The 25,961-nt window shown below is 46.5% G+C and overlaps 1 protein-coding gene across 5 annotated transcripts in view; it reads left to right on the top strand.

Moving 5' to 3' along the window:
- GOLGA3 (golgin A3) overlaps positions 1,707–25,961 on the top strand; it is a 46,463-nt gene continuing 22,208 nt past the window's right edge. The window contains exons 1-7 of one of the 5 annotated variants that reach the window (XM_013970577.2): positions 1,707–1,836; positions 7,995–8,314; positions 10,547–10,666; positions 12,959–13,071; positions 17,460–18,118; positions 19,011–19,122; positions 23,200–23,506. In XM_013970577.2, coding sequence (XP_013826031.2) covers positions 8,182–8,314; positions 10,547–10,666; positions 12,959–13,071; positions 17,460–18,118; positions 19,011–19,122; positions 23,200–23,506 — 1,444 coding nt within the window. In that variant the 5' untranslated portion in view covers positions 1,707–1,836; positions 7,995–8,181. The other 4 variants (XM_013970576.2, XM_013970574.2, XM_005691329.3 and 1 more) reach the window with 4 other exon arrangements.

Raw genomic sequence — 25,961 nt, 5'->3', positions numbered from 1 at the left:
GCTTTTTAATACACTGTCTAGATTTGTCATAGCTTTCCTTCCAAGGAACAGGAGTCTTTTAATTTCATGATTATAGTCACCGTCCCCAGCGACTTTGGAGCACCCCCCAAAAAAAATCTGTCACTGTTTCCATTTTTTCCCCTTCTTTTTGCCATGACATTATGGGAGTAGATGCTATGATCCTTGTTTTTTGAATGTTGAGTTTTAAACCAACTTTTTTACTCTCCTCTTTCATTCTCATCAAGAGGCTCTTTATTTCCTCTCCCCTTTCTGCCATTAGAGTTGTATCATCTGCATATCTGAGGTTGTTTCTCTCTTCAATCTTGATTCCAGCTTGTGATTCATCCAGCCTGGCATTTCACATGATGTACTCTGTGTATAAGTTAAATCAACAAGGTGGCAGTATGCTGCCTTGTCGTATTCCTTCCCCAGTTTTGAATAGTTCATTGTTCCATGTGCTGTTCTGTTGCTTCTTGACCTGCATACAGGCTTCCTAGGAGACAGGTAAGGTTGTCTGGTATTCCCATCTCTTTAAGAATTTTCCACATTTTCTATGATCCATGTAGACAAAGGTTTTCATGTAGTCATTGAAGCAGAAACAGATGTTTTACTAGAATTCCTTTGTTTTCTCTATGATTCAACAAACATTGACAATTTGATCCCTGGTTCTTCTGCCTTTCCTAACCTAGCCTGTACATCTAGAAGCTCTCAGTTCACATACTGCTGAAGCCTAACTTGAAAGATTTTGTTGTTGTTGTTCTAACTTGAAAGATTTTGAACATAACTTTACCAGCATGAGAAATGAGTGTAATTGTACATAGTTTGAACATTCTTTGGAATTGTAATGAAAACTGACCTATTGCAGTCCTGTGCCCACTGCTGAATTTTCCATACTTGCTGACATATTGAGTGCAGCAATTTGATATCCATGGACAGAAAAAGAAAGGAAAAAACCTTCACCTCATGCTCTATGCCAACAATTCTTTCTTCCTTTCTTCCTTTTTATTTTGACTGTGTTGGGTCTTTGTTAGGCTTCCCTGGTGGCTCAGACAGTTAAGAATCTGTCTGCCGTGCAGGAGACCCAGGTTCAATCCCTGGGTCAGGAAGATCCCCTGGCACAGACAGTGGTTACCTACTCTAGTATTCTTGCCTGGCGAATTCCATGGACAGAGGAGCCTGGCAGGCTACAGTCCATAGGACAGCAAAGAGTTGGACAGAACTGAGTGAATGTTTCAGTCACTGGGTCTTTGTTGCAGCAGGTGGCCTCTTCTTCGTGGTACACAGGCTTTCTCTAGTTGCAGCAAGCAGAGCTACTCTCTAGTTGTGGCTTTCAGACTTCTCTCATTGCTGAGGGAGGGCTCAGTAGTTGTTGAGGGCGGGGAGGGAGTTGTTTCACTGCACAGGTGGTATCTTAGTACCCCAACCAGGGATGGGAACTGCTGCCCCCGACACTGGAAGGAAAGTCTTAACCACTGGACCTCTGTGAAAGTCCATGAGTCTCTTGCATACCTGAAAGATAAGGACTAGCGTTGTAGAGGGTTTAGAAGAGGGACAGCGGCCAGCACCACCACCTCCACCCACACTGACCCACGCCCACCAGGGTGCTTACGAGCAATGCCGCCAACAAGGTAGAGGCGGGGCCAGAACGACCATGCCCAAGCACTGACAGCTGGGGCGGGGCGGGGCGGGGGCGGGACCGGAGCTTGGCCACGCCACTTCCGCCGGAAGCTTAACTGCCGGCTTCCTGTTGGAGTTGGTCCGGCAAGTCTGGGAGCTGCGTTTCTGAAAGGGAAAGGTCCCCCAGATTTACTTTCTGAAATCCTCTTCGGACCAGTTGTGAGTGGGCTCTATCCAGACGTTGAGGTTGAAGCAGTCCCCGCCCGAGGGCGGCTGCGGGCTAGCAGAAAGGGACCCTCTGTCTTGCGGAACGGAGGCACTGCGTACAGGCTGTTTCCGGGGGGGCCAGATTACGTCGTTGCTCCGCGCTCCGCCCCTCGAGGGGCCACGTCTCCACCGGAGCGGCCGGGCCGGGCGTTCGCCGCGGCTTCCGCACCGCCGGGGTGAGGGTCGCGGGGTGGTGCTTGGGCAGGAGCGCTGGTCGCGGAGGGCGCGAGAATCCAGGGAACCGCAGCACAGTCGGGGTATGGGCTGGGAGAAGGGCGGCGGGGCCCAAGCGGACGGGGAGGCCGACCGCAACTCTGTCTTGAGCGGCAACGCCCCGCGCTAGTCTGGCTCCTCACCGTTGGTAGCCTCCGGGCCTGGAAGCTGGCTTGTGCAGCTGTTAGGGAACTGGGTTCATAAATAAACATACATTCGAGCCCTTCCGGAGCTCTGTCTACCCGTGCCAGGGAGAGATTTGTTCAGGGGTACCCGCAGCTGCTGTTGGAGCTGCTGAGAAACAGCTCTTGTCCTTTTGCAGAAGTTATGTCAAGATGACATGCGTGATTTCGTGTCGGGTGGTTAGTGTGAAGCTTGGTTTAAAGAACGCGTGTGATCTCAGTCTCTGAGTCCACTTCGATTCCATCTCGATCCTGGGTGCTTAGAGGCGTTTCACCGGTGCAGTAATACTTTCCAGAGGGAGTGAGGCCAGGCGTTGTCACTAGTGTGCTGGTGTTGGCGTGAACAGCTCCGCCTTCATTCAGCAACTGTTGGTCGTGTGATGGGCAACACTCACTGTAGGTCCTGGAATCCAGAGCTGATATCGTGTCAGGATCCCTGCTGTACTGAGCTTACGTCGTAGTGGAGGATAAATGAGACATTGTTGAGAGAGTATTAGGCGGTGCTTGGGGTGGGTCTGTAGGAAAGCCTGTCTGCGAAAGTGACTTTTGACCTAAGGTTTCTATCACAAGAAATTAGCCATGAAAAACGGTGGGATAAGAGTGTTTCAAGCAGAATGAACAGCAAGTGTGATGACCCCGAGGGAGGAGTAAATCTGATGTTCTTAGAGAAGTATGGCAAGTGTGTAATGAAAAAGGAAGAAAGCGATAAGGGACAAGGATGCAGTGTGGGGAGGGGCCAGATGGTATGCAGTTTCCTAGTTCAGGGTAAGAGGCTTAGATTTTATTGTCAGTGTGATTGGAAACCACTGGGACATTGTAAGCTATTTACAGGTGACTCATGGGTTTGTTTTTTTATTTTTTAAATTGTCCCTTAAGTATTGGAGACATAACTTTTTGTTGGAGTGATAGCCTTCAGTTACAATGGGCCTTGAATGGCAAGAAAAGGAAATAAAAATCATCTGACATTACTCAGATTCTAAAGTAGCCTTTTTTTTTTTTCCAGTTGCCTTAAGCAGCAGTATAATTTTTAAAGTGTAGTTAACTTACAACCTTATGTTAGTTTCAGGTGTATAACATAGTAATTTGATGTGGGGTTTTTTTTTTTCCTTGTTTTTGGGTTGCACTCTGAGGCATGTGAGATTCCCAAGCCAGGGATTGAATCCGTGCCTCCTGCAGTGGAAGCATGAGTCATAACCACTGGAAGACCAGGGTCCTGATGTTTTTGTAGATTACACTCTGTACTTTCCATTCCATGCAGGGTTGTTATAGAATACTGGCTGTATTCTCTGTGCTGTACATTACATCCTTGTAACTTATTTATACCTAGTAGTTTGTATCTCTTAATCCCCTTTATCTACTTTGCCCATCCCCCTTCCCTTCTCCTCTCTGGTGACCAGTAGTTTGTATCTCAGAGTCTGTTTCTTTTTTGTTTTATTTGTCCTGTTTTTTAGATTCCGCAAGTGATAACATACAGTATTTGACTTTTTCTGTCTTGACTTCTTTCACTGAGCATAATGCTCTTCAGGTCTATCCATGTTGTCACAAGTGGCAAAATTCTGTTCTTTTTTATGGCTGAGTAATATTACAGAGTGTGTGTACGTGTGTGTACACTGTATCTTTATCCAAGCAGTATGCCTTCTTGAATGAGAATATCTTCAGTTGGCTTTTACCTGTTGATTTGGACAAGAAACAATTGAAGGAAAAAGTAACACTAATAATAAATAGCTGTCATTTACTGAAGTCATGGGGCATGTCCCTTGTTGCATTTAATCCTGGCACAAGTTTTTTGGTCTTTTTCTCAGCATCTTACTGATGGGATCACCATCTAAGAGTGGTTAAGAAATCTGCCCATGATCTCACAGCTGAGTGTGGAGGACTCAGGACCTAAAGCCAAGATGTCTGATGCCTGAGTCTGTTCTTTACGTTACACTGCTCTACAGTGACATGAGGCTTTCTGGGTTTTCACTTTGGCCATGCTCTATTGTTTCTCTTTTTGTTTGGGACATGCTGCATGGCTTGCAGGATCTTAGTTCCCCAGCCAGGGATCAAACCTGTGATCTCGCCAATGAAAGAGCAAAGTCCTGACCACTGGACCACCATGGAATTCCCATGCTCTGTTGTTTCTGAATTGCCAATAGGACCATCGTAAAGAAGGTAGAGTAGATGGAGCTGTTGATGTGCGTATACCAGATCGAAGTGATCTGCTGTCTGGGGGAAGCTGAAGATCACGTAGTTGCCTGAGATGGTAGTTTCTCAGTCTGAAGTCTCTTAATGTCAGACAGTGGTGAACCTAGAGTTACATACTTTTTGAAGTTCTAAGTGATACCTTTGCTTCATCTCTTCCCTCTGGGAAACACAGAATGCAGGTGGTCAGAAATGGTACTGTGATTAGGCCGATCTCTGTATTTTTAATCACAAAATGGAGTGCATGTTACTAATAACAGCTTCCTTGTGATGTACTCCCAGCTGTCTAACCCTCCTTGTCCTGTTTTTGCCGGCAGTCTGAAATAATGAGGCCTGGATGACTGAGTCATGCTAAGTAAAATTCACATGAGGCTGAGGATACATGGAGAATGCCAGTGTATTATAGATAGGGAGACATGTCCCTTCCCCAGAGGCTGCTTCTGGTGTTCTGTGAATCCTGTCTCTTGTCTGGCTTCAGGCAGGGCTGTGTGTGAACAGGGGCCACTTTCATAAGTTGCCAGAACAAGTCACAGTCACAGGGTCTCCAGGGCTGCACCATTCATCTCAAGGGGTGGGGGTTGGGGGGACAGTTAGGGCTCCTTGGGAGTCAGAAGACTTCTTGTTTATCAAGAAATCCAAATAAAGGCAAGCAAATGCATGGACTGTGCATTGCTATTAGGCTCAAACAGCCTGACACATTTCTCTCTGTCTTTGGTGTGCTTCCTCAGTGCACACAAACGTCTCGGCCAATGCTCTCTTTCCTGCATAGTGTCAGGGTCAGGTGTTGTCACTGCTTGCCTCAGTAACACATTCCCTGTGGCTCCTTAGATGCTTCTCTGACCTGTGGCCATTTACATGCTGCTCTCCCAGTTTGTACCTCCCAGGTGTTCTTTGCCCTCCCAGAACTGTGACTCCCAACTGCATTGAGTAGTAGAATTATCGTATATTTGACAAAGCATTGTGGATATTCAAGGATGCAAATACTGTATCGTTTTGTTTTCGAACTACTAGCTTGGTTGCTAAGGGGTAGGACTTGGTGGAGGCAGAGATTTGTTTGTCAGCAGCCGGCATTGAGCACTACTCTGTGTAGGGGATGTTTGAGGGGGTAGGGGCAGACCTGGAGTGGTGATTTCTGTGTCTAAGATCTTACAGGGTGATGGAAGAGATGGGCATACACACAATTGCCGTGTGATATTCACCGACTCAATGGACATGAGTTTGGGTAAACTCCGGGAATTGGTGATAGACAGGGAGGCCTGGTGTGCTGCGGTTCATGGGGTCACAAAGAGTTGGACGTGACTGAGCGACTGAACTGAACTGATGCACGTAGGGGTATCATGATGGCACAGAGGGGTGCTTTACCTGAGACTCAGGAGACTTGAGAGCAGTGCCTAGTGGCAGACATGAAAGGATCCTGGGGGATTTGCCTGGTGGTCAAAGGGAAAAGGGCATTGGCAACAGAGGGGCCAGCTCTGAAAAGCACTTATCTGTTGTTGTTACCCTCTCAGGCAGGCATCTTAGGGAACATGTGATAATGTAGGCAGCTTCACCCCACCCCCACAAGACAGAAACAAAGACATTTCAAAGCAAAATGCAAATATCTTCCTTTGTTAAGGAGCATTTCAGGACGGCCAGCACTTACCATACACCATAGGCAGGGACAGTTGATTCCACAGCCCACTGTGTGTGTCCCAGCCCAACCATCTGTAGTCACCTGTCTGTGAAGTGAAGCCTGTGGTGAAGGGACAGCCTGGGTGTGCCCTTGCCTGGCCTTGTGGGCATCACCTCCTCTATGGTGTCACTCTGGCCAGCTTACCACCAGCTGTGCCCACGGAGTGAGGGCAGGCTCAGCAGGTGTCACAGTGGTGTCCTGTGCAGCCAAGTCCCTGTGAGATGGTGGTTTTCAGAGGGACCTGTGGACTGGCCTGTTTGTCTACCCACCTTCCAACCTGGAAAGTGTCTCCGTGGATGAAAGAGGTTACCGAATGTTGTAGAGACAGAAACTAAGTTGAGACCTCATTGCACATAGGATCATGTTTGGTTGACCTTGGTACCTCCCTTCAGACATCATTTCAGTCCTCAAATATTTCCTCGCACCAGGCGCCATGAGCCAGCAGCACCCGGTGCTTATTGATTCACTACACTGGATTGTAGCTACTCATGTTTTCACACAATTCTATCTGTGATCCTTTCAAGTACAGAGTTTTAGTACTAGCTCTGCACTTGATAGTAGACATAGGACATCCCCCAGCAGTCCACTGGTTAGGACTGCGTACTTTCAATGGTGAGGGGCTGGGTTCAGTCCCTGGTTAGGGAACTGAGATCCTGCAAGCCATGAGGCCACCAAAAAAAAAGTCAGCATAGCCTTTTTATATTCATAACAGCACTTATTAATCCATGATGTTGCTGGCCTGTTGGGTGCCAGATAGCAGAGGGAAATGTGTGGATGATTGACACTGCAGTTCAAACACTGCTGGGTTCCCATCACTAGGTATTCACAGGTTGTGCCAGCCGCTAAGGACTACCTGTTCATGGGTGACAGGGTGACAGAGAACTGTGGAGAAACAGGATCATCTAGTGAGAGTCAGCTGTTGCTTAGGCTCTTCTCAAAAACATCTATGTGGCATTTGGAAGCCGTGGAGGAAAGTCCCGTAAATTTTTGTCCTGGAATTCATGAAACACCAAACAGTACATAGGGTAATATGAAATCTTATCTTCAAGGAAGTAAATGCCACCATTTCTGCAGAATAATAGCAGCACCTTATCTGTTGAGGAGGAAACGAGGTGATAATATCCTCATTACACTTCAAAAGCAATAACCAGTTGCCAGGCTTTGGGCAATTTTGCTCCCTTAAATTCAGCTTGGCAGAACAAGCTGAAAGATAGCAGATCTTGTGAGAAATGAAGAATGCATTTGGTCACCTGCTGTGAGGTCCTTTCTCTGCCCCCCAGACCCCAGTGGCTATTTTCCATGTGTCCTCGTCCCCCCATGCTTCCTCCGTTAGTGTCCTGTTTACCGTGCTGCTACGTCTTCCTTGTTGACCTCTGGTTCTAAGGCATGGCCTGGGCACTGACATGCCAGGTCTCCTGGGAGAGGAGCTCACCCTTCGACCCCTGTGAGCACTTGGGCCTCTGTGTCCAATACTAAAGCCACTGGCCACATGCGCTGTTTACATACAAGTCAGTTAAGTTTAAATAAATAAAGACAGCTCCTCAGTCATCCAAGCCCCACCCCCAGCTCTGCGGATTACATGGAGGAGCTCTGCAGGTTACATGGAGGAGCTTCTCACCCTGGTGGGGGATGGTTTTCAGCAGTCATCAGTGCAGATGGCCTTCAGGGATGGGCCAGATGGGTTTGGGTCAGTTTTTTATCCTCAAAAAATAGGATGCTGTAGGTGCTCAAGGATTATTTGTTGTATGAATATATTTAATATACAAATGCATGTTGGGAACCAAATGTTAGTCTTGGACTTGTTACTTCAAATCTGACGAAGTTTCATAATACCTTCTTTCTCTTTTTATTCCTGTCAGGTATCATGCATGATATTACCTGGTTTGATTTCAGGCCATCTGTGAGACTGTAAATCTCTTCCCCAAAATGGCAAACCTAGTGTGGTCCGTCCCAGGAGCTTTTGGCCATTGCTAATGGCAGAAACTGAACTCGCTCCCAGTTCACTTGTAGCCTCTGAGCGTCAGCCCAGCCCGTGTCACCCTGACCATGGACAGTGCAGCGGCTGTGCAGGAGGGCCTGGTGGAGGACAGATCCGGCAGTGGCACCTCAGCTCAACCCGAGGGCCCCCCAAAGCCCCCTGGCTCACTGGCACCGCTGGATCAGTGGGATGAAGCCCAGTGTAAGTTGCCAGTTACTCTGTGTTCTGCTCACATCTTATCTTTAAACAGGAGAACAGAGGTCGTCTTGCCTTTTGGAAGAAGACAGTGATGTCTAAGAGCTTAATGAACTTTATAATTCATTCAGAGTGTGTTTTTATGTATTTTTTTAGTTGAGGCCAACTTTAACTCAAACACCATGTGTGTTAAATGAAATGGGAACTTTCTGGAGCTTTCTGCTCCAGAGGGATGGAGCAGCATGGTTTACCCATAAGGCTTGTGCAGATCTTCACTGACACATCACTGTCTCCTGCCTAACATTCTACCTTTTGGGTTGGTTGGTTGTCAGATTTTTACTAACTGGAAAGTGTGCCACTAGTGCTCTGAGGATTACTGGGTCACATTTCCATGTTAGCTAGTGGCTTATTTGTGTTTTGGAAGCACAGAATAAATGACTGCTTCCTCATGCCCCTTCCTGGGCAGCGTGTGCTTGAACATCGTAACATGTGTATGCACTGATTTACTAGCAGAAACTGCGTTTCCCTTCTGGTAAAACAGTGCTCAGGCACCTGAAATGGCTTTGCTGCTTCCTGCTCCTTAAGTGCCAGGTGAGGCTGATGCGGCTTGGCCCAGGATCAAGGGTTCTGCAATTGGAACAACTAGGTCTGCCGCTAACAGGAATGAGCCCTCAACCAAGATCCTTAGTTTATTTCCGCCTCACTCTCTTACTGAGAAAATGGAAAGATGAATGGTCCCTGCGTCTTTGTGTGTGTGTCAGTTAGTCATGTCCAACTCTGTGACCCCATAGACTGTAGCCCTCCAGGCTCCTCTGTCCAAGGGATTCTCCAGGCAAGAATATTGGAGTAGGTTGCCATTTCCTTCTCCACCCTGCATCTTAGGGTGGTGGTGAAGGCCCATGTGAAATATGAGCACTTGGAAAGCACCCAGGAGGTGGGGCTGGCCAGTTTTTGTGTCATCATTATTTGTTTATCCATAATTAGACTTCTGTTTGGAAACAGTCAAGTCTTATTATTTATTAGGCCTTCTTTTAGATTTTTTTAAAGTGCAGTGTGACTCTCAATTATTTTCGTATGTAAGCAGGATGCTTTAGAGACTCTCCGAGATTTGATAAGCCCATTAGGAAGTGGTATTGACCTCATTAACTTGCATCTGAAATACACGGTTTCCTCCCCACTCCCACCCCACCCCTCACCTCAGCTGTTTGTGTAAAAGAACAGACGGTTATGTCAGAGCTGTGGTGGGGCCCTCCCACTCTGTTTTGTGTCTGCCCCCTCCCCACCACTTTATGTTCTAGTTTTCCTTTCAGGGAGGCATGACAGTAAGTGGCTATGTTAGTTGGGACTCGCATTTCAAGTGACAGAAACCCATTTTCAATTTGCTTGGGTACAGAGGGAATTTCCTAGTTGCGTACTGGGTACATCATAAGATCCAAGTGGTGCTAACCTTATGGGGACCTGGGGCACGGCAGTGCTTGGGAGCCCCTGGAACATGCCTGGAAGCCTCTCCATGTATCTCCTCGACTCATTGGCTGCCAACTGGCTGCCCATCAGGGGGAGAGCACTTTCCTTTTGATACAAAAATAGGTTTCAGTTAGTGTGTAAGTAACTTGTAGTAATGTTAGTAGAGGAGACTGAGCTTGATACTCAGGTGAATAGTCATCACTGGTTAACTTGGGTTTTTACCCATTAGGTGTTTGTCAGTCAGAAGCATAAACTCTGGGTTCTGTCCTCACCTTTGGGGAAATCATTCTCATCAGCTGTTCTAACTCTTCACCTTTGATGTCTCATTTTGGATGATAAACTTATGCCTTGAAATAACTTTAGAATCAGCCCTTTGTAAATGTGAGGCTGTGACACTGGTTAGTACTGCTGTTAACAGTGCTTATTAGAAATATTGTTGGCCACGTTTTAAGGATTTGTGGAGGTTTTTTTGCTATTTTTTTAAAAACAGACTTTCATAAGATTTCTTACTGGTCTTGTTAAATGAAAAGGAAACATGACTACTGAAATTCTACCGCTGTAGTGCGGAAGGTGAAGAGGGCGTCCTGCAGGTGAGGGCATTACTCTGCGAGGTTGAGTCACTTGTCCACATCACCTGCCCTTTGGAAGGACAGGCTTGCTGTCCTCGTAGAGTGAACAGGTTCCTGGGATGTGGAGAGTGCTCTGATGTCTAGATTCCCTCTTGTCCTGTTTTAGTTGTTAAAACATGATGGCCCAGCACACCCTCTTTTCCAGGTGCCAGTGCCAAGGTAAACAGAACTTCAGATGAAGGACGCCAGGGGGACACCTGTCTGAATGGGCCGACACCACAGTTCCCAGAGCCTCCCTCGCCAGCGGGTCCTGATGCGTCTCCAGGTGTGGCTGGTTTCCATGACAACCTAAGGAAGTCTCAGGGGACTAGTGCTGAGGGCATTGTTAGAAAAGAAGCTTTGCAGTCCCTCAGACTCAGTCTTCCTATGCAAGAAACGCAACTGTGTAAGCATCTTCCTGCTGGGCTCTCCCCCACCCCCTCATCCCCCTTCCCACCCCCCGGGCCCCTGTCACTCACCGTCCTTGAGAGGCACAGGCCCCGAAGGGCTCGCCCCTCGGCCGTTGCTGTTTTATCACCTTGGTGGGTTGTGCGTTTAACAAATAGCTCCATTTCAGAGGGAAGATACGCTTTGTCACAGCCTGCTGGTGACAACGGCACTGGAGGCCCCAGTGTGAAGGGCCTGTGCGTGCATGTCTTCCATCACCTGAGGGGTGAGCAGGCAGCAGTGGGGATTTCATCTTGACAGTCACAGCTTGAAAGCTTTCTTCTATAAGTTACTTTAATCAGCCTTCATTTTGTGCTAATCCCTGGGGATTCAGGGGCAAACAAGTTGCAAACTGTCAGCCTGAGAGCCCTGAAGCCTCCAGGCTTTTCTAACATGCAAGTTTTCACACACAGACTTGTGTAATCTTACCTAATGGGTTCATTTCACAGCTGCTGTTGTTACACCTCGTCCTCACTTCAGTACTTCCTCCCCTCTCCTCCAGGTCAGCCACCTTCTCACATAGTGCCTTACAGGCCTCTGAAAACAGCCAGGTTGAGAGGATCATTGTTCTTAAAATGGGCCTATGTCCTTCACATCACTGCATGCTCTTCTCACCTAGCGCTGTCACCTGGAGATTGCCCCACGTCAGTTGATGCAGCTCCACATCCATTCTTTAAAGGCTGGAGGAGCCCCGAGTGTGGCCGGGTCAGGGCCAGGGGACCGGTGCTGCAGTGAGCAGCTCCCCGTGCATGTTGCAGCACTGGTGCTCTCACTTCTGTGCACTCCATCCCAGGAGCAGAACTCTTGGTCAGAAGCAGTGGTTGTGTTTATCTCCATCATGGGTGGTCACATTGCAAGGGTGCTGATGCCCTGTGAGAGGACAGATGCTGTTTCCCTTCAGCCTTCACCAGTCTGCTGGGTGTGCAGCAGTGCTGCCTTGATGCTTTCATTTGCACTTGCACTCCCATGCTTACTAGAGGGTGTTCACAGGAATTTTTCCTTTATGCTGCTAGTGTCACAGCATACTTTAAACATTTCTGTAAACAAACTGTTAGCATGTCAGCCAGGATGCTGTGTGAAATCCTGGGTCCTGACCTGAGGGGTTTGTGAGCTCTGGCCCCAGGTTCTCCTGCTTTTCCCCTGGCCGCCCCTCCCAGGAATGTGCCCAGCCCTGAGGCCATGCCTCTGGTGGTCTCTGCCATCTGGACCACTTAGTGATGTGAAAAGTATGTAAGCTCTTTCATATGAAACTTATACGGAGAGTATGAGTGCACAATCAGTAACAACACTAGTGAATTCCTAGTGAAATTCTTGGCGACTGCTCAGGTTTTAGGGATTATTTAAAACAACAGCAGCTTCCCTCCCAGAATTCATATTTGAGGATGGTGCCGCCCAGGAAGGGGCTCAGTTACAGCATTCCTCTGCTCTCACCAGCCCTTGGCCCTGAGCTGGGAGGCCTGGGTCTTGCCTACCTTTCACTCACTGTGCAGCTCTTTTTTTTTACCCAAAGTGAAAGTTTGGGTTTTGATATTTTAAGTTTTGTTAGCTGTCCGAAAGTTGTCAGCGTAGTTCCCCTCTTGTCCCTGAGCATGGCCCTTAGACGGGAGTCGCCTCGGGTAGGAAACTGAGGTAATCTGCTGGGATGTTCCTGGGTAAAGCAGGCAAGTTTGGTAGAATGTTCCTGTTAGCTGCTGCTGCCTGTCGTTCCATCAGGATTGCTGTTCATGTCCCTCTGTAATGTAAGGAAGCAGAGTTAGAGCTTGGTGGGAGCCTCAGAACACTCACACTGGCACCAACTTCAAGTTCAGTTCTTTAATTACTAAAAGGCGCAAGTGGCGCACGTCCTGTTTTATTGGCAGGATGCCCATAGGTGGCAGTGCGCTGCTGGCGGAGGCACCACCCCTGTGCTGGGCCCTGTGTCTGCCACCAGGTGGGTCCTGTCTGTGGTCAGTGTCCAAGGCTTACAGTTCTCCATCCGTTTGCAAACAGTTCTTTCAAACTAGACAGCCATGTATTATTTAAAGCTAAATCATATCGGTAATAAAACGCAAGACAGCCAAGCTGCTCTTCTGATTTATCTTCTGTGTGCTATTGTGTTGTGAGTTTCTAAATGGCTATTTCTCCACCTCAGGCTCAACAGAGGCTTCGCTGCCCCTGGAGAAGGAGGAGCAGGTCCGACTGCAGGCTCGGAAGCGGCTGGAAGAACAGCTCAAACAGTACAGGGTGAAACGCCAGCAGGAAAGAGTGAGTCTCCCTCTCTCGAACCAGCTAATGGAAAAAACAGTAGGCAGTCAGTCATAATTCTAGGATCTGCTGTTTATTTCTCTTTGCTGGGATGGGCTTGTGTGTGTCTCTGCAAAGATCATCTTTCTCATGTAGTTCCCACCCTTTGAGGAAATTTCCTGGGGCTCTGGTTCCCACCCCTCTGGTCCTTCTTTCCTCCAAACAGGCATGTTTTATGTCTAAATCTGCCATTAGAAAAGCAGAGGCAGCGAACATGTGGGTGTAACCGCTCTCTGTACTTGAGCAGCCAGTCCTGGGTTTGACTTGTTTATTATTGTGTTAGTGTTTCTGCTGAACTTTGCTGTATGGTATTAGACTGTGTGGCGTGTCACACACATGATAGCGTGTGTGCATGTATGTTAGTCACTCAGTCATGTCCAGCTCTTTGTGACCGCATGGACTCCTCTGTCCATAGGATTCTCGAGGCAAAAATACTGGAGTGGATTGCCATTTCCTTCTCCAAAATATGTGCATAAGCTTTCCTAAAATCAGTTTTATTCAGGTATGAAACCCTCATTAGGATACTAATGAAAATAGTATTTTTAATCAGTCGAGTGAATCTAGGAAAGGCGTGTATGAAGGTTCACTTCAGTCTTAATCCAAGTTTATCGTGAACTTGAGAAATTTCAAATTAAAGGAATTTGAAACTAAACGAACTAAAAAAAAAAAACATGCTTTAAAAAACTAAAACACTTGCAGTGAATGATTTAGTTGTGACAAGTCCTTATCAGAATTGGCCATTTGTTTTCCCAAGAGAGGATCTTGGCTTTTCGAGTGTCACTGCTCCAAAGCCAATGTAAACAGACTGGAAGAGCCAGCACCAGGCTCTGAACTGACTGAGGCTCCCACCCGGTCAGGGGCATTCAGGCATCTATCCAGGTGGCCTGTCAGAAAACCTTACAGTGACAGTCAGTAGTCAGGAGTTATGTGCACCAGGCAATATTAATTTCCCCACAGATTTTATAGTGAGACTTAGGCAGGTAAAGAACTTGCCAAAGGTCACTTAGCAGTAAAGTGGCGGAACCAAGATACAGACCAGCCAGTGTACATATGCCCCGTCCTGTCCGCAGCCTGCCTCTCAGGTTTGCACCGCAAGTCCAAGCTCTGTCTGGGTCATCCAGCATTAGGCAATTAATGTGTTAGGAGTTCAGGGTGAAATTTAACATCAGTTCCCATCTTTAAAAATTATATGTACATGGGACTTCCCGGTGGTCTGATGGTTAAGAATCCACCTTGCAATGCAGAGGATGTAGGTTTGATCCCTGTTCAGGCAACTAAGATCCCACATGCTTTCAGGCAACTAAGCCTGCAAGCTGCAACTACAGAGCCCACGTGCTCTGGAGCCCACGTATCACAGCTGAAGAGCCTGTGCACGGCAACAAAAGTCCCGCAGGGTGCGACCAAGGATCTCGTGCCACTAAGAAAGACCCCATGCAGCAAATTAAAAACAAAACAAGCCAGCAAAAACAGGTAAACTAAAAATGTGCTTAGTCTATCGGTCGTGTCTGACTCTTTGCAACCCCATGGACTGTAGCCCCCCAAGCTCCTCTGTTCATGGGGATTCCCCAGGCAGGAATACTGGTGTGGGTTGCCATGTCCTCCTCCAGGGGATCTTCCCAACCCAGGGATCAAACCCAGGTCTCCCACATTTCAGGAGGATTCTTTACCATCTGAGCCACCAGGGAAGCCCAAACTAAGAATAAAAAGATACTTCTTTAGGAGTGTAATTCATACTTCATGTCTAAAGGCTAGAGAGGATGAGTGCAAGTCCCCCCGTTTTGTAGTCTGGTAAATACTTTGAGAGCGTCACCACACAGGTCCTTCATGTAGAGGTGAAGATTGTGTACAGGGCGAGTGCCCTCTCTCTGCTGCTCTTCACGTGACCTTTCTCACGCACCTGTCCTCCCTCAGCGCAGTAGAGACCCTCCTCACCCTTTGTAACCATGCGCACATACCAGCATTGCATTAAGCAGCCCGAAGTGATCAACATTTTAGGTTATCTCTAATTTTTTGAAATTGCAAACAGTGCCGCAGTGAATGTTTTGTGTCTTGGTATACTTTTGTGGGTAAATCCTTAACTGTTAAATTATTGGGTAAAAGGTTTTATGTATTTGTTAGTTGATAAGGACTGGTTTACATTCCATTTAGCAGTCTGTAAGACTGCTAGACTTCTCATCTTTGGGAGGATTAGAAATAATAAAAATTGAATCTTTGTTCTCAGATAGCTGAGAAAAAAAGTACTTCCTAACAATAAGCACCTTTTTACATATTGGCTGAGTGTCTTTGTCAGCCTTTGTCTGTTTTTCAGTTTGTCTTTTTGCTGTGTTGGTACTATATATGAGGAAATTATTCCCTTTTAGTATTTTTGCAAATAATTTTTTCTTAATTTTCCATGACTTCTTTTCTGGTATATTTTTTGCTGCACATCAGCTTTTTGTTTTTATTCATTTTGGCTTTGCTGCTCGGCTAACAGAATCTTAAGGGATTGAACCTGAGCCCCCTGCAGTGGAAGCTCAGAGTCCTAACCTCTGGACCACCAGGGAAGACCCTGCACATTGGATTTGAACGTTTACAGTCAGAACTTTTAGTCTTTGCTGTTACTTCTTTTAAGGTTTATATCATATTTAAGATCTCCCTACTTGAAGGATATAAATTCACTTATTTTTATACTAAAAGTAAGAGATAATATAAAAAGTTTTCATAAGCTATGTTTTTTATTTTATTATGTAGATATAATTCACTTGCTTGGATGGAGGCGAGAGGTAGGAATGAGCCTCTTCGTGAACTGCTGGTCAATTATCTCAAGGCTGCTGATTTTGTAGTCTGTCTTTTCACTTTTTGCCGTTCTCCCTTAATATCTATAGACGCCACCAATACTTGGGCCAGTTCTTGGGCTGTGTTCTGTGTCATCAGTCCGTCGACGGCTTTTCTTGGTCTCTGTGGCTCTAATTATGGCAGCTTTATAGTGTGTGTATCTGTCTGGGAGGTCCAGTCAGTCTGCCACCCCACATCCCTTACTCTTCCTCACTGCTCCGACTCACGTATCCTTGCTGCCGTGTCATAGCATCGTTCTGAGATGCTCCTCACCCACCTTGTCCCTCACCACTTTGCGACTGCACTGACTTTATAGAATAACATGAACTGAACATTAATTTATTTGTAGAAGAAAGTCATGTTCATTTAGCATCAAGGAATGTCATCTTCTCACATCCTCAGCTTCATTCAAGGCCAGTTGGGAAGTTCTAGATAACACAATGATATAAGAAAAAGAAATGAGAGATATAAGTATTAAAAAATAGAAGAGGGCTTCCCTGGTGCTCAGTGGTGAAGAATCTGCCTGCCAGTGTGGGAGACATGGGTTCGATCCCTGGTCTAGGAAGATCCCACATGCCGTGGAGCAACTAAGCCCATGTGCCGCAACTATTGAGCTCATGCTCTAGAACCCAGGAGCTGCAAACTCCCGAGCCCACATGCTGCACCTGTTGAAGCCCACATGCCCTAGAACCTGTGTTCAGCAACAAGAGAAGTCATCACAATGAGAAGCCCATGTACCGCAACTAGTGAGTAGCCCCTGCTTGCCTCAACTAGAGAAAAGCCTGTGCAGCAACAAAGACCCAGTGCAGCAAAAAATATAAGAGAAATGACATTGTTATTTGCAGGTGTTGATAACACTTTAGAAAAATGCTGACGAATCAACTGAAAATTCTATTATTATAAGTTTATTAGAATATTATAAAATAATTGGGGTTCAGAAATTGTCAGTTTGAAATACAGATATGAAAAGTAGTTATCCTAGTATGAGCAGTTATAAAATTAGAGGGGAAAAAATAATATTTACAGTATCAACAAAATAATTTCTAAGTATCAAATGACAACAAAAATGGTTTAGAATCTAGATAAAACACTACATAAGTTTCTCTGTCAAGGATCATGCAAATAGATATGAATAAATGGAGGAAAACTGCTCATTATCCCGTAAGTAATTATAAATTTATGGTAATTCTAATTCAACAGGACCAATATTTTAACTTGAAAAATTTCAAGGTTTATCTAAAAGAATAAACATGAGAGAATAGGCAGGGAAATTTTGTGAAGGAGGCATGATGAGGAAAGACTTGCTCTAGTAGGTGTTTTACAATGTCATCAGGTCACAATCATGATAGGCCTGTGCTTGGACTTTCCCTGGGATAGACATGGAGGAGTGAGGTCAAGAATGGAAGGCCCGTGACGTGGGAACATGGCGGGAGGGTGCTCTGTTTATGTAATCAGTATGGCCTTTCTCGGTGGCGATTTTTGAATGCTGCTTGTCAATTTTAAACATAATTTTTGTACTTTTTTTTCCTCCTCAGTCCAGTCAACCTGTAACTAAAACGAGACTTTTTAGCACACTTGATCCTGAACTCATGTTGAACCCAGAAACCTTACCGAGGGCCAGTGCCGTGGCTATGACAAAAGAATATTCCTTCCTGCGCACCAGTGTCCCTCGGGGGCCGAAGGTGGGCAGCTTAGGGCTCCTGGCACATCCTAAGGAGAAAAAAAGTTCCAAATCAAGCAAAATTCGGTCTCTGGCTGATTACAGAACTGAAGATTCAGACGTTCGGAATTCTGGTGGAAATGTTCCAGCTCCGGACTCTACCAGGGGCTCCCTGAAGCAGAACCGAGGCAGCGCGACATCAGTGGTGTCTGAGGTCAGCCTGTGCCCCGAGGCTGACGACCGCCTGGAGAATGCGTCCCTGACTGGAGACAACGTGTCCGAGGCTGACGGGACGGAGAGCGATAGCTCCTCCTACAGCAGCGTCTCCACCCGCGGGACACCAGGCATCCCAGCGAACATGGGGGGCACGCGTGAGGCCCCCTACGTGGTCAGTGGCAGGGAGATCGCAGTTGGAGCCCTGGGCCAGTTCCCCTCCATCTCAGATGTCCTGCAGGCTGCAGCAGCCGAGCACCAAGAGCAGAGGCAGGAAGTCAACGGGGAGACGCGAAGCCGGACCAATAGCATCTGCAGCAGGTGAGTGACGCTGGAGCCCACAAGACACCACCTTCTTCTCGGAGTACCCACTCAGTCCTTAACATTTCATTTATACACTCTCTGTTGCTTTGTTAGAAAAGAAACTGGGTCTGATGAGTGCTTACCTGCAATGTTAAGGTACTCTGCTTTCCAGGATTTCTTGCATTGATGTGACATGGATTCATGTCTCCATAAAGGTGTTCTGGCCCTGTGCTGGCTGTAAAGGCCCTACTGTGGGCAAGAGTTTGAGCTTTAACTCTCTACCTAAATCTTTTTACTTATCTGTTTCTTAAAAAATGTAGGGAAAGGGCTTAAACCTAAGGACTTGACCTAATTTTAAAAATTAGAAAAGATGGTTAAGAATTCATCTTCCAAAGCAGGGGATACAGGTTTGATCCCTGGCAGGGAACTAAGGGGAGAAGGCAGTGGCATCCGACTCCAGTACTCTTGCCTAGAGAATCCCATGGATGGAGGAGCCTGGTAGGCTATAGTCCATGGGGTCGCTAAGAGTCGGACACGACTGAGCGACTTCACTTTCACTTTCTACTTTCACCTATTGGAGAAGGAAATGGCAACCCACTCCAGTGTTCTTGCCTGGAGAATCCCAGGGACGCGGGAGCCTGGTGGGCTGCCACCTATGGGGTCGCACAGAGTCAGACACGACTGATGCGACTTAGCAGCAGCAGCAGCAGGGAACTAAAGTCACGTGCCTCGGGGCAACTAAGCCCAAGTGCTGCAACTAGAGAGAAGCCTATACCACAATGAAAAAAAGTTGTTTTAATTAGGGGAGACTGGCCAGAAGGGTGTGAAATCTGGAGAGTATGGGCAGTATAAAGGAAGATAATGATCAATTATACTCCCACCACCTGATACTTTTGTCTTTATCCTCTAGTGTGTCCATGGAAAGCTCTGTTGCTGAAACTCATGATGAAATGTTGCAGGTTCTTAAAGAAAAAATGAGACTCGAAGGACAGCTGGAAGCTTTATCATTAGAAGCTAGTCAGGTAATTGCAATTTGATGGATATATTAATGTGCCATGTCTTTGGAAAGAATGTAAAATTTCCTATTCACTACACACCAAGTTTTACAGATGTATTTAAGAAGAAGCTTTATCATCATTAGCAGCCTTGTCCTCGTAACCATTTATTTTTCTCTGTTCTGTTTGTCAGCCTTGGCAAGAGGTATGCTAGTTTCCCACTCCGACTGTGGGGTCTCTCCCTGTATCTCTGTCAGGATTTGCCTTGGATACCTCCTAGCTCCGCTATTAGAGACCTAAGAGACCATAACAGTTCAATCTTTGGAGTGGATTTCACCTTTTTCTGGCCCAGTGAAATTGTCATTTTTGTCCCTTTAGTACTTTTTGCTTTTTCTGATATGAATTTTGCTTTATCTGGTTAGCATATGCCTGAAAAATCATTTTCCATCCCTTAATTCTCAGCATTCCTATCAACGATCAGAGTAAATCAGTTCAGCTGCCTTTGACTCTCTGCACTTGGCATGAAGATGGCAAGGGCCTGGGGAGGTGTCTGGTCAAGACAGTGGGGTAGAGGGTGGGGGCTGTCCCCTCAGTAACCTGTGCTGTGGGGATGTGGGGAGGGCACCCACACTAGAATGCTTGCTCTGCTGCATAAACTCCAGACTGAAGAGGTGATTACTGAGGTTTCAAGGTTCCTTTTGGTTGTACATGGTTTTCACTTTGTCCTCCTGTGGAACATGAGAGATACCTGGAGTAACAGGCAAGTTTGGCCTTGGAGTACAAAATTAACCAGCGCAAAAGCTAACAGAGTTTTGCCAAGAGAACACACTGGTCATAGCAAACACCTTCTTCCAACAATGCAAGAGAAAACTCTACACATGGACATCACCAGATGGTCAATACCAAAATCAGATTGATTATATTCTTGGCAGCCAAAGATGGAAAAGCTCTAAACAGTCAGCAAAAACAAGATCGGGAGCTGACTGTGGCTCAGATCATGAACTCCTTATTGCAAAATTTAGTCTTAAATTGAAGAAAGTAGGGAAAACCACTAGACCATTCAGGTATGACCTAAATCAAGTCCCTCACAATTATACAGTGGAAGTGACAAATAGATTCAAGTGACAAGTGTGCCCGAAGACAGAGTGCCTGAAGAACTATGGATAGAGATTCAAGACATTGTACAGGAAACAGTGATCAAGGCCATCCCCAAGAAAAAGAAATGCAAGAGGGCAAAATGGTTGTCTGAGGAGGCCTTACACATAGCTGAGAAAAGAGAAGCTAAAGGCAAAGGAGAAAAGGAAAGATATACCCATTTGAATGCAGAGTTCCAAAGAAATAGCAAGGAGAGATAAGAAAGCCTCCCTAAGTGATCAATGCAAAGAAATAGAAGAAAACAATAGAATGGGAAAGACTAGAGATCTCTTCAAGAAAATTAGAGATATTAAGGAAACATTTCGTGCAAAGATGGGCACAATAAAGGACAGAAACAGTATGGACCTAACAGAAGCAGAAGATACTAAGAAGAGGTGGCAAGAATACACAGAAGAACTATGCAAAAAAGATCTTTATGACCCAGATAACCATGATGGTGTGATCAACCACCTAGAGCCAGACATCCTGGAATGTGACATCAAGTGGGCCTTAGAAAGCATCACTACAAGCAAAGCTAGTGGAGGTGATGGAATTCCAGCTGAGCTATTTCAAATCCTAAAAGATGATGGTGTGAAAGTGCTGCACTCAATATGCCAGCAAATTTGGAAAACTCAGCAGTGGCCACAGGACTGGAAAAGGTCAATTTTCATTCCAATCCCAAAGAAAAGCAATGCAAAAGAATATTCAAACAACCACACAGTTGCACTCATCTCACACGCTAGCAAAGTTCTACAAAGTGCTCCAAATTCTACAAGCGAGTCTTCGCCAGTACATGAATTGAGAACTTCCAGATGTTCAAGCTGGATTTAGAAAAGGCAGAGGAGCCAGAGATCAAATTGCCAACATCTGTTGGATCATAGAAAAATCAAGAGAGTTCCAGAAAAACATCTACTTCTGCTTTATTGACTACACCAAAGCCTTTGACTGTGGATCACAACAAACTGTGGAAAATTTTCAAGAGATGGGATTGAATACCAGACCACCTTATCTGCCTCCTGAGAAATGTACGCAGGTTAAGAAGCAGCAGTTAGAATCAGACATGGAACAGTTGACTGGTTCCAAATTGGGAAAGGAGTACGTCAAGGCTACTTATTGTCACCCTGCTTATTTAACTTATATGCAGAGTACATCATGCAAAATGCCAGGCTGGGTGAAGCACAAGCTGGAATCAAGATTGCTAGGAGAAATATCAATAACCTCAAACATGCAGATGACATCACCTTTATGGCAGAAAGCAAAGAGGAACTAAAGAGCCTCCTGATGAAAGTGAAAGAGGAAAGTGAAAAAGCTGCCTTAAACCTCAACATTCAAAAAATGAAGATCATGGCGTCCAGTCCCATCACTTCATGGCAAATAGATAGGAAAACAATGGTAACAGTGATAGACTTTGTTTTCTTGGACTCTCAGATCACTGCAGATGATGACTGTAGCCTTGAAATTAAAAGACACTTGCTCCTTGGAAGAAATGCTATGACTAACCTAGACAGCATATTAAGAAGCAGAGACATTACTTTACCAACAAAGGTCCATCTAGTCAAAGCTATGGTTTTTCCAGTAGTCGTGTATGGATGTGAGAGTTGGACTATGAAGAAAGCTGAGTGCCAAAGAGTTGATGCTTTTGAACTGTTGTGTTGAAGACTCTTGAGAGGCCCTTGGACTGCAAGGAGATTAAATCAGTCTATCCTAAAGGAAATCAGTCCTGAATATTCATTGGAAAGACTGATGCAGAAGCTGAAGCTCCAGTATTTTGGCCACCTGATGTGAATAACTGACTCACTGGAAAAGACCCTGTTGCTAGGAAAGATTGAAGGCAGGAGGAGAAGGAGATGACAGAGGATGAGATGGTTGGATGGCATCACCGACTCAATGAACAGGAGTTTGAGCAATCTCTAGAAGTTGGTGATGGACAGGGAAGCCTGATGTGCCATACACAACTGAGCAATTGAACTGAACTAATCCTCCTGGAATTTGATTTGCTCTTCGGCTGTGTCCAAGCCAAGATCTTTGTGGATTGTTACGGGTGTAAAACTTGCTGGCATTTCTGTGAAGACACTAATTATGCTTAACTACAAAATCTTATTGCATCTGCTCAGTTAGCTTCTTTTCTTTGGGTATTTGTTCTTCTGTTTGTTGTATCTGTTGTTTGTCTTCCCAAGGTTGTTTTTCTCCTATTGTATGTTGATGTACAGCTGTCTGCTCCTTTTTGCATTTTGAAATTGCTCTACATGCACCTCCTGATAGGCTGACTTTATGGTGGGTGAGAGATGCTGATGGGTGGGGACTGTGCCCTTTGCTCCCTGTCTCTTCTCTGGTGCTCCAAGTGCCTGGGCCTTCTGCTGGCCCCACCTTTCCTGTCAGTTCCTGGCATGTCCATCAGACAGGGGTCCCTGTGGTCCTGCCACCTAGCACAGATGGTGCCTCAGGCTGCTCTGTGCCCCTGGCTGCAAGGCCTCATGTAATGGTGTCCTTTCCCGGCTGATGTGTTCTGTGGGTTTGGTTTTTCCCAAACTTGAATCTGACTGCTCTGCATCTACTAGAGATCCCTCAGCTCTCAGGTATTTTGTGTGTGTGTGTGTCTGTGTGTGTGTGTGTGTGTGTGTGTCTGTATGTACTTTTTTCTTTTTTCAACATCCTTGTGGGTGAGAAGGTGATCACAGATTCTTCCCCTGATGCTGGCCTGCTCAGGTGCCGCCATGCAGAAAACAAGCACATTCTGTCTTCACCCCACCTACCTGCCTGCTGGGCCTGATTGGAGAATCCCCTTCTTTGGGATAGCTATAATGCTCAAGTTCCTGAATATTTAGTACAGTGTGGTGCTTTCCTGTAAAGGCCACCTGTTGGACACCTTTCTTTATCTCACTGGCTGAGTTTTGGCAGCCCTCTTATTAGGCAGGGTGGAAGTGACTTATTTTTCCGAGAGTCAGCATGGCTGTTTGTGTGTTTCTCCAGGCACTTAAAGAAAAGGCTGAGCTGCAGGCGCAACTGGCTGCTCTGCACACGAGGCTGCAGGCGCAGCTGGAGCACAGCCATAGCAGCCAGCAGAGGCAAGATTCACTCAGTTCAGAAGTGGACACCTTGAAGCAGTCCTGCTGGGACCTTGAGCAGGCAATGACTGACCTGCAGAACATGCTAGAAGCCAAGAATGCCAGCCTGGCGTCCTCCAACAGTGACCTGCAGGTGGCAGAGGAGCAATATCAGAGACTAATGGCCAAAGTGGAGGAGATGCAGAGAAGCATCCTCAGTAAGGACAACACAGGTGAGCGGTCCCGCATCTGCCCCTTAGTTGTATGCAGGTACCCAGGGCCTATGCCCTTGGACGTTTCGTCTCATCTGCTCTGGTTGTTATTCAGTTGCTCAGTTGTGTCCGACTTTTTGCAACCCCATGGACTGCAGCACGCCAGACTTCCTGTCCTTCACCATCTCCCAGAGCTTGCTCACACTCATGTCCATTGAGTTGGTGATGCCATCCAACTATCGTGTCCTCTGTCATTTCCTTCTCCCTGTCTGCTCTGGGGACTGACCTACTGTCCCATCAATGTGCTGAGGGGTTATTATCCCTTCTAATTTGTACATGAAGTGTCCACTCGCCTAATGGAGTGTTATCTTTGGTTGAACTTGTGGAATTCTACATGTTTTTGCATGCGTGTCAAGGGGTGGCTTCAGTTCAGTTCAGTTCAGTTCAGTCGCTCAGTCGTGTCCGACTCTTTGCAACCCCATGAATCACAGCACGCCAGGCCTCCCTGTCCATCACCAACTCCCGGAGTTCACTCAGACTCTCGTCCATTGAGTCAGTGATGCCATCCAGCCATCTCATCCTCCGTCGTCCCCTTCTCCTCCTGCCCCCAATCCTTCCCAGCATCAGATTTTGTTTCTATCACCAGTCACATCCACAGCTGGGTATTGTTTTTGCTTTGGCTCCATCCCTTCTTTCTTTCTGGAATTATTTCTCCACTGATCTCCAGTAGCATATTGGACACCTACTGACCTGGGGAGTTCCTCATTCAGTATCCTATTATTTTGCCTTTTCATACTGTTCATGGGGTTCTCAAGGCAAGAATACTGAAGTGGTTTGCCATTCCCTTCTCCAATGGACCACATTCTGTCAGACCTGTCCACCATGACCCGCCCGTCTTGGGTTGCTTGGCTTGGTTTCATTGAGTTAGACAAGGCTGTGGTCCTAGTGTGATTAGATTGACTAGTTTTCTGTGAGTATGGTTTCAGTGTGTCTGCCCTCTGATGCCCTCTTGCAACAGCTACCATCTTACTTGGGTTTCTCTTACCTTGGGTGTGGGGTATCTCTTCACGGCTGCTCCAGCAAATTGCAGCCGCTGCTCCTTACCTTGGACGAAGGGTATCTATCTCCTCACCGCTGCCCTTCCTGACCTTCAACGTGGGATAGCTCCTCTAGGCCCTGAAATGGACTTTGGACCTTTGATGGTTAGATGTAATTGTTTCCACTCATTCTGTCTCCCTAGTCGTTTGTTGCTTAGGGGGCTAGACCCGCCTGCTTAGTCCAGCATTGCAGATGCTGTTTGGAGTATTTAAAAGCAACACTGAGACCAGTGACTAGTAAATATTTCTTTTTCCTCCATAAGTTCAGATTTTGGGTCTAGCTGGGTCCCTAGGGGAGCCCCCTTCAGAATGATAGACACATGAAACAGTGGAGTCTGGGAGCCTTAGTGGTAAGTGAAGGACTTGTGGGATCCTTCCCTCATGCTGTCTGCTCATCCTGGGGACGCACACTCCATTCCCAGAGTCCATGAGCCACCCACGTCCAGGCACCAAGAACCTGGTCTGTGGGCTCAGCATCTCCTGTGCACTGTGGGTAGGAGAAGGGTGGGGGGTTGGAGATGGGGAGAAGGCACTCAGAGCACAGGGGCGTGTCAGCCCAGATCCTGGTCCTCCAGAAGCCTGGATAGATGCCACCCTCATCCTTGAAGTCTGGGAGCCTGAGAGATGGGGAGTGGTGCGGCGGGATGGCTGTGAGGGACCAGGTCTGCCCACGTGGAGTCTTGGTCATAAGACTTGTGAGACTAGGTTTCGGATCTTATGACAAAAGAGTGACAAGCTGCTGTCACAAGAGCTTTATCCTGATACTGGGGAAGCGGGGGAGTGGTGGGGAGCACCAGCTGAGAAATATAACATCCTAATGTTTTCAGTCTCTGGGCATTTTATGATACCCAGTCCCTTAAGAAAATTATTAATATAATGTTCAAAAAGTTCTGTAGTGCTCAGGTTGCAAGGTCTGACCTGACCAGAGCAGGTCAACAGTGACCCGCACACAGTATAGTGCCAGCTGGGTGGGGGATTTGGGGTGCAGGGGATGCTCCAGTTGCCTTCCTAAAGCCCTACCATGCTGAACTTTGAGGCACATCCGTTCTCAAGGATTTCAAGAGCAGAGGTTGGATTTCCCAAGGTTAGGGGTCATGAATCCTGTCATTTTTTTTGTTTCATTTAAAATTTTTAGAATTTAAAATTGTAAGTGTTTTCTTAAGTGTTTGGTGAAATTTATTTTTTAAATATTTGACTGGTTTTGTTTGGACTATGACTTGGGTTTGTGCTGTGATTTCTTGTCTGTTCCCCCTCCCATCATCCGTGTTAAGAGTTGACCATATCAGCAAACCAGTGGAGTTTCTTGTGGATACCATTCCTGAGTTTGTTGATGACTCACAGACTTCATCAGGCCAAAGTCTCAAGCCAGAAAGCTCCCA

This window comes from Capra hircus, chromosome 17 (genome assembly GCF_001704415.2).
Source record: "Capra hircus breed San Clemente chromosome 17, ASM170441v1, whole genome shotgun sequence".
Classification (NCBI taxonomy): domain Eukaryota; kingdom Metazoa; phylum Chordata; class Mammalia; order Artiodactyla; family Bovidae; genus Capra; species Capra hircus.
Note: the sequence above shows the minus strand (reverse complement) of the source record. Positions and strands in the feature narration are given on the sequence as shown.